The following is a 12829-nucleotide window of genomic DNA, read 5'->3' on the forward strand; positions in this document are numbered from 1 at the left end:
TTGACGGACATGTTATTTGCAGCTAGAACGTGGTGAATTAGCTCCCAACCAATCCTACAAAATGGCGTGTAGTTCAGGGACTTGTTTGGGATGCGCTTATGGTGGTTACAAAGAAACACAGTACAGTCGTCCCTCGTTTATCACAGTTAATTGGTGAATTCCCACATTACAATGTTAATTGGCGGAATATTTTTGTAATTATGAGCATACAAAACCTTTTTATGACCTTCTAAACAGGGTTTTTATCATTATTAGAGCCTTATAGACATGAAATACCACACCTAGTGTGGCCTTTACACTTGTAATACCCAATATAGTAGACATAATAAGAGAAAATAAACCATGCTAGACGTAAATAATACAAGATACACTCACACCTTAGCACTGCCGTGGTTATTGTCTCCTCAATGTAACGTTCCGGACACCAAGAGACCAGTGGAGACCAGTGTAGTACTGGTCCGCTGTCTACTGCTGCTGTTTAAGGAGAGACTCACGATGCACTTCAATGGCTTCATTAACAAGCAGAGAACACATGCAGCCAACGTTCACACAGCCACTCTCTACCAGTGATGTGCGGATCGATGCCAACATCGATCGTGCCTGCATTGTCGAGGCGGCTGGCCGGAGCTGTGGCCGTAAGGTGGTCGGTACCTGTCGTAGCTGTGATCCCAGAACCCCTTGGTGGACATGAGCGGTGAGGGATGCCACCAAGCTGAAGGAGTCCTATCGGGACTTTCTGGCCCATGAGACTCTGGAGGCAGCTGACAGGTACCGCCAGGCCAAGCGGTTTGCGGCTCTGGCGGTCGCCGAGGCAAAAACTCAGACATGGGAGGAGTGTGGAGGCCATGGAGAACGTTGCGGGCGGCTCAACACGGTGTGTGGTGGGGACGGTGTGCTGCTGACCTTGACTCGAGATGTTGTGGACCGGTGGAAGGAATACTCCGAAGACCTCCTCAATCCCACCGACACGTCTTCCAATAAGGAAGCAGTGCCTGGGGACTCCACAGTGGGGTCTCCTATCTCTGGGGCTGAGGTTGCCAAGGTTGTAAAAAAGCTCCCTGGTGGCAGAGCCCCAGGGGTGGATGAGATCCGCGAGGAGATCCTTAAGGCCCTGAATGCTGTGGGGGTGTCGTGGATGACACGACTCTGCAGCATCACCTCAACATCGGGGACGGACCGGGGTGGTAGTCCCCCTTTTTAAGATTTTCAAAGATTTTTTCTGGAGGTGCACGTCTATGGAGTTATGTTTGTGTCTTAACTATGAGGCAGCAAAGGCAGATTTTGAGCCCTATAAACGTGCAATAATTACTGTTGTGTGCGCAGGCACATTGCTGCATGCGCTCTGTCACTCCCTCCCTCTCTCGCTCGACCTTTTTGCTAACGCGGGGGGGGCGAGTCGGTGTAGGAGGCGAGCCGGTGTACTACTGTACCTCCGGCTGGGTTTTGGGGACTCGGCTCCTCGCTGGGGCTTGCGGGTTGCTGCCTGGATAAGCGGCAAGTTGTACGAGCGTGTTCAGTGGACAAAATGCGTTCCTGTTGGTCGCTCTCCGGGAGGTGAAGGATCTGATGTGGTCATGCATTTTTTTCAAATGTTCTCCCAATCGACTGGCAAACTCTCAAAGATCGACCACTAACTCACGACTGACGGGTTGGCGACCCCTGCTCTACACTTGCTAACCTGCTGCTAGCACTCAGTCAACTCTAGCGAGCACAATCCACTTCCAAGGCCCCGCCTCTTAAGGAAAACTGCTCTTTTTTTTCCCGAATTTTGCCCATCAGCCACAATTGTTATGGAAACCATGAACACACATCTTTCCCTTTTCTGTGCGTTCTAAAGAGAGAAAAACAGCTAGCGAGTGCAGCTAACAATGCACGGAATGAGACACGCCTCGACTGTAAAGCTCTAGAAAAAACCTCCAACCAGGTCGTATGGTTTTAAACCCATGCCGTGAGCATGCTGGAACACATAACGCGTAATACTTACTGAATTTTGATCATTTTAAACATTACCGGAACGTCTTTTCTGGGCACACTGATGTCACAGAGCCCACTGCTAGGAAGAAGCGCGTGTCTGTTTGCAACTACTAATCATGGCCGACTTTGACGATGACGACTACTTTTCGACAAATGATTTTTTTTTGGAGCCCGAATATACGGAGGATGAGCTACAGGTTTTAGAAGCTGAGCGGGTAAGAAGGGGGAGTGAAGCGTCGGAGCAGACGGGGCCCGGCATGACTTGGTGGTGTAAACGTGGAGCTTGCTGAGCCACGCCCACAGAAACGGAGTGGCATACGGTGTTACCATGGACGGTAATGGTTTCATTTTATTTGAACATGCATACAAGTTCCAATGCAATACATCACATAATATAACTCACAGTTCCACATGTCCAAGAGGAGTTGGAAGGAGCTTTGCGTGGAAAGGCTTTGCGTGTATAGCGAGGAGGACATTGCATCACAATGAATAGAATTGTTAGCGCTAACAAATCCTGCAGTGGTACTAATTTTTTTCCGCCTACCCAAAATCAACCGGAAAAGACGTCCCAGACCAGCCGGCCAACTGTCCATGGAGTAAGTCACCACGATATTGATTGTGATACATGGAGCACATAGCATATGATATCACAACGCAGCCCATCTAGCCGTGTACAAACAAAACATGGACTGCGGGCTAACGCTTCACGCATCATTTGGTTGTCTATTCCTGGTTGTTCATATGCTTGTTCGTGTTTCCCAGTCAGTACAGATTGGTGTCCTACCGCATAGTTTTGGTGCGGGCCCGTTACCTCTCAGTAGTGACGTGAGGCGCTGTGTCACTACGTCAGAAAAATAGTACTTCGTGTTAGCTGCTACAATAACAATGTTGATGTAGCTTGGTCAGTTAGTTGCAGGTCAGTTATGTAAATATTTTTTTGTGTGTTTTATAGTCGAAACAGGTGTGTCCTGTTACATGCATCGTTAGCCCCCACATGCTAGCTGTTTTTCTCTCTTGAGAACGCACAAAAAAGAGAAAGACGTGTGGTCATGTTTCACATGTTTCATTTTCTGCTTGAAAATGCTTAACTCATGCTAGTGTTTCTCAGTTATTTTCTGTCATGCGCACACTGGGGGACAGAAATGTTTTCACGCCCCCCCCACCAATTTGAAATACTAACGAGGAACTGAGGGTATTTATTTATTTATCTGTTCTGTACAGACTGAACACGAAAGTGAAACCCGCGCAATGCAACCAAATGGAGAGCAGTGAAGCATACGCGTGTATTCAAGAGTCAAATTGCAGGCCGAGTACCACAGATTCAGACATGTTGGCAGGTGTCTGCTAATATTGAAAGCCCTCCCTGCCTCTCACGCCCCCAGTTCATCTGGGCTCAACTGGTTTGTGGCAAGAAAACGTCCAATTTGCATAAACCTGCATTTTTTAATTTTTACTAATGATAGACCACATTCAACCATGAAACAGCGATCATTCGTGAATTCATCTGTAAAAAAACGTGAACGGGTAAGGGACGACTGTACTGTATCGCAGCTGGACTGCTACCCTGCACACTTTCTATTAGGACGCAAGTGCAGCATGTCAGCACTAGAGGGCGCCGTCTGCCTGCGACTCGTGCAATGAACGCCAGGCAACGTCCGTGAACAAGATCACTTTCCCAGTGCGGAGTCATGTCAGACTTCAGCACCCCCCCCCCACATTAAACATTTCACGAGGATCGCTGCCAATCCTCCATCTTTACTTCCTGCGTGGGACGTCAAGGTGGGCAATGAGGCGTGCGGCCACCACTGCAGGCGAGGAGGAGGAGGACGAGGAGGAGGAGCCTACACGACGGTGGCCGAGCACGGATAGGACACGAGACCAAACGATCTGTGCCTTTCAACAAGCCAAATGTAAGACTTTTTTCAAGACCATCATGGAAACAATTTAAGACCCATTTCACATCATTACTGGCAACAAAGCACAAAAGACACGAAGGAAAACGGAAGGCAGCATATTAGCGATGGTGCTCCACAAACTGAGCAGGCTGCACGGGTGCTTTACTTCCCTTTTGCGGCATACTCACAAATCTAAGCATTTAGAAGCCGGACTGAATTTCCTGCATTTGTTTTACGTAAAAGTAACATGAACACATTTTTAAGACCTTTCAGAGTGAGTTTTTAAAGACGTCGTGTGGGATTTGAAGGCCTCAGGTTATCGGATTTCAGACTTTTAAGACCCCGCGGACACCCTGCAAGCACGTGCCACGAGAGAAACCCGCAAATGAAAAATGTTGCGATGACGTAAACTCTGCGGGGTCGCAAACAAACGCGGCGATGCCCAACAGAAACAACCGCAGGAGAAAAATGTTGCAAGCTGACGAAACAAAGCGGAAGCTAGCCTGGCGACCAGGGATGCCACACCTGATGGACACCCGTCCTTCAGGACACGAGCGGGACGCCCAGAAGAAAAAGAAATAGGTTGCTGGATGGTATTGTCAAATCATTTCCTTTGTACGTCTTTCGAGATGAATATCCTTTACGTCTGGCACCCTTGGGTTTTGGTTCATTAGTTTGATTTATTTGTTATTTTTGTTTTACATTTTAATGTAAAAAAAAAATCATTTTTATTTATTTTTATTTGAGTTTTATATTTGCATTTATTATTTGATCAAATTTTATTTTGATATACATTTTTTTATACATGTTCTTTTGGGATTTTTAATTACTTTGATTTTTTTCTTTGCTTATTTCTGTGTTTGGACGTTGCACGCTAGCCCCCGGCGACCGCTGTAGGCAGCACGCACGCACGCACGCACGCACGCACGCACGCACGCGAATCCACACCAACGGACAAAAGTGCTGGGACACGAGGCTAAACTACTCGACTCTTCTGACGTGTTGCGGGGTTTCCGTTTGCGGACGGCCCAGTGCACGTAGCAAGGTCCTTAAAGGGGCGGTGTGGTTAAACTGGGGCGGAAGAACAACCCATGGAAGCTCTGGGAGGAACGAGAGCAGAGACGACCTCACAAATGGACCGAAAAACAAACTGTTGTAGCTGCAAAAGGGGACAGAGCCAACCTGAGTGAAGTTGGCCCCCCACCCCGCCCAAAACTCTACTCAAATGGTCTCATTTTTTAGTGCTGCGTTTGTGCTGTTTTGTGCGGTTGACGTGAATGTTTGTGCCGCTTTTGTTTTTGAGTAACAAAAGTTATAGCGATCCTTATTTTCGCTCGTGATCACTTCTCAGGACCTCACCGTCCGTGTTGTAGAAAAGTGCCACGTTGTGCAAAAGCGTCTTTTTTCGTGTCCCTGGATCCTTTTTGTGAACACCAAATGTGCTAAAAGTCGATCACCTCCCTCGCTCGCTTTTCACGACATCATGAAGGGAAAACTGCCTTCCTCAGGCTTCGCTACACATCTTAAAATGCAGCTTTGTACGTTTGATGGTGTTGTTTTTCCTCAGCTAAATATGCTAACCTAGCATGATGTTGCTGGTAAAATGCAATGCTAGCACTTCAGCTCGCGTAGCTATGCTAACTTTGCTAACGTTAGCTTCATTCGTGTGAAGGTCTGGCAGACTTTAGAGGCAAAACATTTTGTCCAAATTCTAAAATGCGCAACCTCGGTAGCGTTTGCCATCAGTGGTTCCAACTGCGTTTATTCCCAAGCTAGCAAAATGTTTGCATCTTCCAAGCTTGCTGACGTGAGCGCTGGCGACGCACGTTGAGGTGATGCGCGGCGTCCTTCGTGACGGCAGTGGTTCGGAGTTGGACGTTTCGCGGGACCTTAGGGACTTATTCACAAAAATGTCTACAATGACGTACAGCGGGCTTCGCTACGCGTCCTAAAATGCAGCCCTGCGAGTTATCGGGCGGTCATCTGCAGACGTGGGAGCTGGAAAGTCGGATGATTCATTTTTCCCACCTAGCGTCACGTTGCTGTTCAAATGTAACGTTAGCACGTTAGCACGCACAGCTGTGCTAACGTCGCCGACCACTTACTCGGTGCCGCTCTCCACCATCTGCGTGAGCAAGGAGATGCCGTCCAGGTTGATGAACTCGATGGCGAAGGTGATGTCCCGCGAGGCGCTGGCCAGGTCCTTCAGGGCCTCCAGCTTGGCGTCCATGCTGGACGACTGGATGCGCTCGTGCAGCTGCGCCGCCGTCTGGTACTGGACGGGGGCCGGGAGGCAAGGGGGGAGCGTGAAAGGGGTGCCTGAGTGGCTGACAGCGTTCTTCCAAGCAGGGCTAACTCACGGGGGAGGTGGTCAGGCGCAGGATGGAGCCGTTCTTGATGTCGCTGCGGTTCTGGGGCGGGGGGGGGGACAAATGAGACACGGAGACGCAAGCGCGGACTTTGACGCGACTTCAAACGCTGACGCAAACCTTTTCTGTGATGTAGAAGTTGGTGGCGTCGGCAACCTGCAGGGCGAAGTTTTCGTGGTTCCCCAACGACCACCTTGGCGGGAACGTGACGCCATCGGCCAGCAACGCAGCAAAGGAACACAAACACAAACACACAAACACACAAACACACTCGTTTTATCTTTTGGGTCGTTCGCTCAGCAAACGTTGATCAAAATAGCGCATTTTGGCCTCCTGGCTCACTGCTGGGTTAGCAAAAAGGAGGAGAACAGAAAGATGAGGAGAGAAAGAAAGACACAGGAGGTGACAGAGAACAAGAAGAAGGAAAAGAAAGAAGACAAAAGTAGGAGAAGAACAACGAGGAGGAGGAGGAGGAGGAGAAAGAAAGGAAGGAAGAGAAAGAAAAGGAGGTGAAGAAAAGGGAGAAGAGGAAGGAAGGAGGAGGATAAGAAGAAAGAGAAGAGGAAACAGGAGAAAAAGTCAGAAGAAAGAAGGAGAAGACGAAAAGGAGAAGGAGGAGAAAGAGAAGAAGGAGAAAAAGGAAAAGAGAAGAAGAAGAGAAGGAGGAGGAGAAAAGGAGGAGAAAGAGGAAGAAGAAAAAGGAAAAGAGGAGAACAACAAAAGGAGGAGGAAAAAGAGAAAGAAGAAGCAAAGTGAGAAGAAAAAGAAAGGAGTAGAAGGAGAAACAGAAGGAGAAAAAGAAAATGAGAAGGAGGAGAAAGAAAGAAGAAGAGGGAGAAGAAAAAAATGAAAGGAGTAGAAGGAGAAAGAGATGGAGAAAAGGAAAAAAAGGAGGAGAAAGAGGAAGAAGAAAAGGGAGAGGGAGAAAGAGAAAGGAGTAGAAGAAGAAAAAGGAGGAGGGTTAGGAGAAAGAGAGGAGTACGAGAAGGAAGAGAAAATGAAAGTGAAGGAAAAGGAGAAGAGGAAAAACGGAGGAAAAGAAAGAAGAAAAAGAGGAGAAAAAGAGATCCACGAAGAAGGAAAAGAAGAAAGGAGGAGGAGAAAGAGAAGAAGTGAAAAAGAAGATGAAGGAGGAGGAGCTGGAGGGAGGAGGATGTGGATGAAGAGGAGCAAGAGAAGGAGAAAAGGGAGAAGAAGAGCATCGGTCTGTGGTGGACCTCCACTCATTGTAAAGCACCTGGTCTGCCAGAGAAGAAGAAGACGTAGCAGGAGGGATCAACTTTGAATCAGACCCTCGAGATGAACCTCGTGAAGCCAAAGATGACTTTAACGTGTGGATCGATTTTCTCAACAAGCCCCTCCCCCGCTTCCAAGCTCACCTGTACTTTAACATATTTGGTTTGCTTGCCATGTTTTCTACTCACTTTTTTTGCCTATGATACCAATTGGACAATTATGTCACTGACACAAATATATTGCAGTCCTGTGGGAAACACTGAGAAAGACACGTCGCTACCACTGCAGATAGAAGTAGTGAACAGTTTCAGTAGCGTAAGCTTTGATTAGCATGTAGATGTAACTTACACTTAGCATGTAAATGTAGCGTAAGCTATGCTCAGCATGTAGATGTAGCTTAGCGTGTAGATGTATCTTATGCTTAGCATGTAAATGTAGCATAAACTATGCTAATCATGTAGATGTAGCTTATCCTTAGCATGTAAATGTAGCGTAAGCTATGCTCAGCATGTAGATGTAGCTTAGCGTGTAGATGTATCTTATGCTTAGCATGTAACTGTAGCGTAAGCTATGCTAATCATGTAGATGTAGCTTATCCTTAGCATGTAAATGTAGCGTAAACTATGCTCAGCATGTAGCTGTAGCTTAGCATGTAGATGTATCTTATCCTTAGCATGTAAATGTAGCAAACTATGCTCAGCATGTAGATGTAGCTTAGCATGTAGATGTATCTTATGCTTTGCATGTAAATGTAGCGTAAACTACGGTCAGCATGTAGATGTGGTTAGCATAAGCTGTGCTTTAGCTATAGCATGAAAGACACTTACCCTTCACAAACTTCCTTGATGATGGCAGACAGGGGTTTTTTCTGTGGGACGACAAAGTGGGACATGAGGTTTAGGCCTTCCAGCGTCCAAAAGCAGCACTTTTAAATACAACGGACGACGGGAGCCATGACACGCTGCTCTTCGGGAGCTTGAATTCTCCCCCAAATACGTCTTGTTGCTGTGGAACATGCTGCCTACAGTGTGTGACCTCCACCAGGGAGAGTTTGTTGTACAGTCGTTGCAGCGTGTAAAAAGAGCCGTTCAAATGAATCACTTATATTTGATGTGCCGTTCACTCCTTTGGTGAGTGTTTGCAAACTTGTCACCACAACTGTACATCTATGAGGGTTTTTGTTTTTTTTGCCTTGGGGGAGGTCTGCGGCTCTCCTGTCGAGGTGAAGTGTTCAACGTCAACGACATGCACGTGACCACACGCCGGCAACTCACGCAAGCATGCTGATGGCCAATCATCTGTTCTGCAGCAAGGAGCGCTTTCAGCGCACAATGACACACGCAGATGCACGCACGCACGCGCGCGCACACGCACACTCATTCAAGAAGAAGCGGCAGCTCCTTATCACGTGACTCACGGCGCCGTACGCCACCACGGGCCTTTAGTATGACAAAGCTGATAAGGAGTGTGTGTGCGTGCGTGCGTGCGTGCGCGTCGACGACGACACGCCAAAGCAAAGAGGAGAAGAACGCAGGAGCAGCTGTGTGACGATGACGATGAGGGTGAAGAGCGCGCTGCCGCATCCCGGCGCCTCCGAGGCAGGAAGACGCAAAACATCCGCAGAGGTTCATCCGCTCGGGCCGAGCGCGGCGCCCGTTGCCATGGTGACGTCTCACCGGCATTCGGTAGCCATGAATCACGCGCACTTGATACGTGTCCCCCCCCACAACCACCACCACCACTCCCAAAACACGCACACGCGCACGTACACGGCGCTTCTTATCGTATTTGGTTGTCTTGCAAATAAAACGGATCCAATCTTCCTGCAAATGGCAGCAATCACACGTCCATTCTCGTGGCAGAAAAAGGGAAAGAAAAAAATCGGGCGTTTATATTTTTACATTTTTTAATTTTTTTTTTATAAAAAAAACTTGAAATAAAAGTTGATTTTGTAATATTTTGTCTAATTTGTTTATTTGATCCTTTCATTTTTTTTATCGTCGAATCTTTTTTAGAATTAAAATTTGCAACAGAATACTATAAAAACAAATAACCTTTCCTTAAAACGTTGCATCATTTCACACGTTGACAGACGTCCCGTTTGGTCCCGTTTTTACTTTACATTTGAAAAAACAACACCTACTTCAAGGGAAAACGGCACCTTTTTTGGGGGGGGGGGGATTTTGCCCATCATCCACAATCCTAACGTGAAACACGAACACGTATTTCTCCCCCTTTTCTGCGCGTTCTAAAAAGAAACAACGTTAGCATTTGCCAGCTAGTATTGCACATATTTGGACGACGACGCCCACTAAAAACACCTCCAGCAGGGTTTTACAGCATCTTGCCGTTTTTCCACGATTTCAAACGTCTCTCCGAGGCGCATTGCGTGGACATTAGCTAGCCCACTTAGCTAACGCTACTTCCGTCAACGACAGCAGCGTAGAAACAGCGACGACGCTTCCAACGTCGTCTCTCGTTGGGACGGCCGTGTCCTCCAGCGCAACGCTTGTCCTCCAGTCCTCGCGTAAAAAACGCTGACGCCAAACGAGCGTCGTGTCGAGTCTTCGTAGCGACATGGAGAGCCAGTAGTATCCACTCTTCCGTCTGTGCCGTTGCAGTGGCTCGGGGCGTCGTGCTACTCCGCCAGATAAATATCGTTTTCCGTGTTAGCTGCTACAATAACAATATCGCTAATACACGGGTCACTTGTGGAAATGGAAGACTGTTGGCGGTTTTTTGGAGGGGTTGTTTGTTTTTTTTAGGGACGTGCATTGCTAGCTGGCTCATGCTAACTCGTTTTCTCTCGTCAGAAAGCACGCAAAAGGGAAAGAAATGTTCATGTTTCACGTAAGGATTGTGGATGACGAAGCAAAATTCCCCAAAAAGTGCAGTTTTCCTTTAAACGAAAATACAGTCAAGCCTGTCTTTGGTGGCCACTGGAGGGAAACGGCAAAAGTGGCCACTATAGACAGGTTGGCGGCCATTAACATGCTCACAAAAATGTAAAATTTTGTGTTTTAAAATAATTTTTAAAGTTAAATCCAAGAAGGTAAAAAAATTATAAAAATATAAGTAGCGGAGAAATATTTTTAAAAATTAACTCCCATCTTTGTTTTTGTTTTTTTTAAACACGATTTTAAAAGCAAGGAATACAAATTTTAGTGAACGAGCCTGAGGAATGGGCTCTCACAGGATGCGCGTGCAGCAGTCATGAATGGGTGTGCGCGTGAACAATAGAGTGCGGAGGAGGCGCGAAGATGGTCGTAAACTAACAACAGCATTGCTCCTTTCTTATTGACTGGGCTTCTAATCTCTAATTAGTCGGCAATTAAGTGATATTTTATGTTTTATTCAGGTGTTTTGGCCATTTTAGAATCTATTCACGGCATTGCAAAGCGGGAAGATTACCGCTTTGGCCGTCATTGAATCTTTTCAGGGCGGCATTGCGAAGTAAGAAGACTTTTTTTTATGTGGAACAACTGACAGTTTGTGTGGATCTTGTGAATGATTGTGACTGAGCTACGACTCAGTAATTAAAGTCTACACACGACGCCTTCATTGATTAACAAACTAAACTTTTTCGTGCATAAAGCTTCTGCTTGAGTCGGTATTTTGGCCGCTATATGCGGTCAGATATTGACCAAGGGATACAAAATGGGTGGCCGCTGGCCGCGTTGGACAGGTGACCGCTATACACAGGGTCTATAACACGTACATTTTCTGCAGGGGATTTTTCAGTGGCTGCTATAGGCAGGTTGACTGTAAATCGATGTATTAGGGCGGTAACGATTCATCCGCTACATCGATTTATGTTCCTGTGATTGAACGACATCCATCCTGTCCGGACGACATATTAAAAGGTAATCGATGGATGGAACGGATGATTGGAAACGAAGCATTGGATTCTTGACGCGGACGAGTGCTCTTGTTCAGCATTTCATGATGAAGACGTTCAAGGTGGTCATGGGAGTTGATTCGCTTCATTTTATCATTTTACAAACTTTCAAAATGATTTTGACGGCATCACATGAGGTTATTGGAATTCTGCTTTGAAACAAAGAAGCGCAGAGGAGATTAAATGAATTCAGTTTTTGAATACAAACAAATGAAAGGCTGTTTCGTGCACACCTGGTATTTCATGCATGTGCAGTGTGGTATACACGCTAGTAGTACAGTAGGATATATCATATATTTCATGCAGTGGTATATACGCTAGTAGTACAGTAGGATATATATTTCATGCATGTGCGGTGTGGTATACACGCTAGTAGTACAGTAGGATATATCATATATTTCATGCATGTGCGGTGCGGTATATACGCTAGTAGTACAGTAGGATATATCATATATTTCATGCATGTGCGGTGTGGTATATACGCTAGTAGTACAGTAGGATATATCATATATTTCATGCATGTGCGGTGTGGTATATACGCTAGTAGTACAGTAGGATATATCATATATTTCATGCATGTGCGGTGTGGTATATACGCTAGTAGTACAGTAGGATATATCATATATTTCATGCATGTGCGGTGTGGTATACACGCTAGTAGTACAGTAGGATATATCATATATTTCATGCATGTGCGGTGTGGTATACACGCTAGTAGTACAGTAGGATATATATTTCATGCATGTGCGGTGTGGTATATACGCTAGTAGTACAGTAGGATATCATATAGTTCATGCATGTGCGGTGTGGTATATACGCTAGTAGTACGGTAGGATATATCATATATTTCATGCATGTGCGGTGTGGTATATACGCTAGTAGTACAGTAGGATATATCATATAGTTCATGCATGTGCGGTGTGGTATATACGCTAGTAGTACGGTAGGATATATCATATATTTCATGCATGTGCGGTGTGGTATATACGCTAGTAGTACAGTAGGATATATATTTCACGCATGTGCGGTGTGGTATATACGCTAGTAGTACGGTAGGATATATATTTCACGCATGTGCGGTGTGGTATATACGCTAGTAGTACGGTAGGATATATCATATAGTTCATGCATGTGCGGTGTGGTATATACGCTAGTAGTACGGTAGGATATATCATATATTTCATGCATGTGCGGTGTGGTATATACGCTAGTAGTACAGTAGGATATATCATATATTTCATGCATGTGCGGTGTGGTATATACGCTAGTAGTACGGTAGGATATATCATATATTTCATGCATGTGCGGTGTGGTATATACGCTAGTAGTACGGTAGGATATATATTTCATGCATGTGCGGTGCGGTATATACGCTAGTAGTACAGTAGGATATATCATATATTTCATGCATGTGCGGTGTGGTATACACGCTAGTAGTACAGTAGGATATATCATAT

At 46.0% G+C, this 12829-nt stretch overlaps 1 protein-coding gene across 5 annotated transcripts in view; it reads right to left on the reverse strand.

Annotated features, from left to right (window-relative positions):
- Window positions 1-12829, reverse strand: part of elmo1 (engulfment and cell motility 1 (ced-12 homolog, C. elegans)) — a 90217-nt gene that overhangs the window by 35944 nt on the left and 41444 nt on the right. For all 5 annotated transcript variants that reach the window (XM_054764305.1, XM_054764306.1, XM_054764303.1 and 2 more), the window contains exons 3-6: window positions 8302-8342; window positions 6359-6431; window positions 6230-6280; window positions 5975-6144 (exon numbers count right to left, since the gene is read on the reverse strand). In XM_054764305.1, the coding sequence (XP_054620280.1) occupies window positions 5975-6144; window positions 6230-6280; window positions 6359-6431; window positions 8302-8342 (335 nt within the window). The remainder of the gene's footprint in view (window positions 1-5974; window positions 6145-6229; window positions 6281-6358; window positions 6432-8301; window positions 8343-12829) is intronic.

This window comes from Dunckerocampus dactyliophorus, chromosome 20 (genome assembly GCF_027744805.1).
Source record: "Dunckerocampus dactyliophorus isolate RoL2022-P2 chromosome 20, RoL_Ddac_1.1, whole genome shotgun sequence".
NCBI lineage: Eukaryota > Metazoa > Chordata > Actinopteri > Syngnathiformes > Syngnathidae > Dunckerocampus > Dunckerocampus dactyliophorus.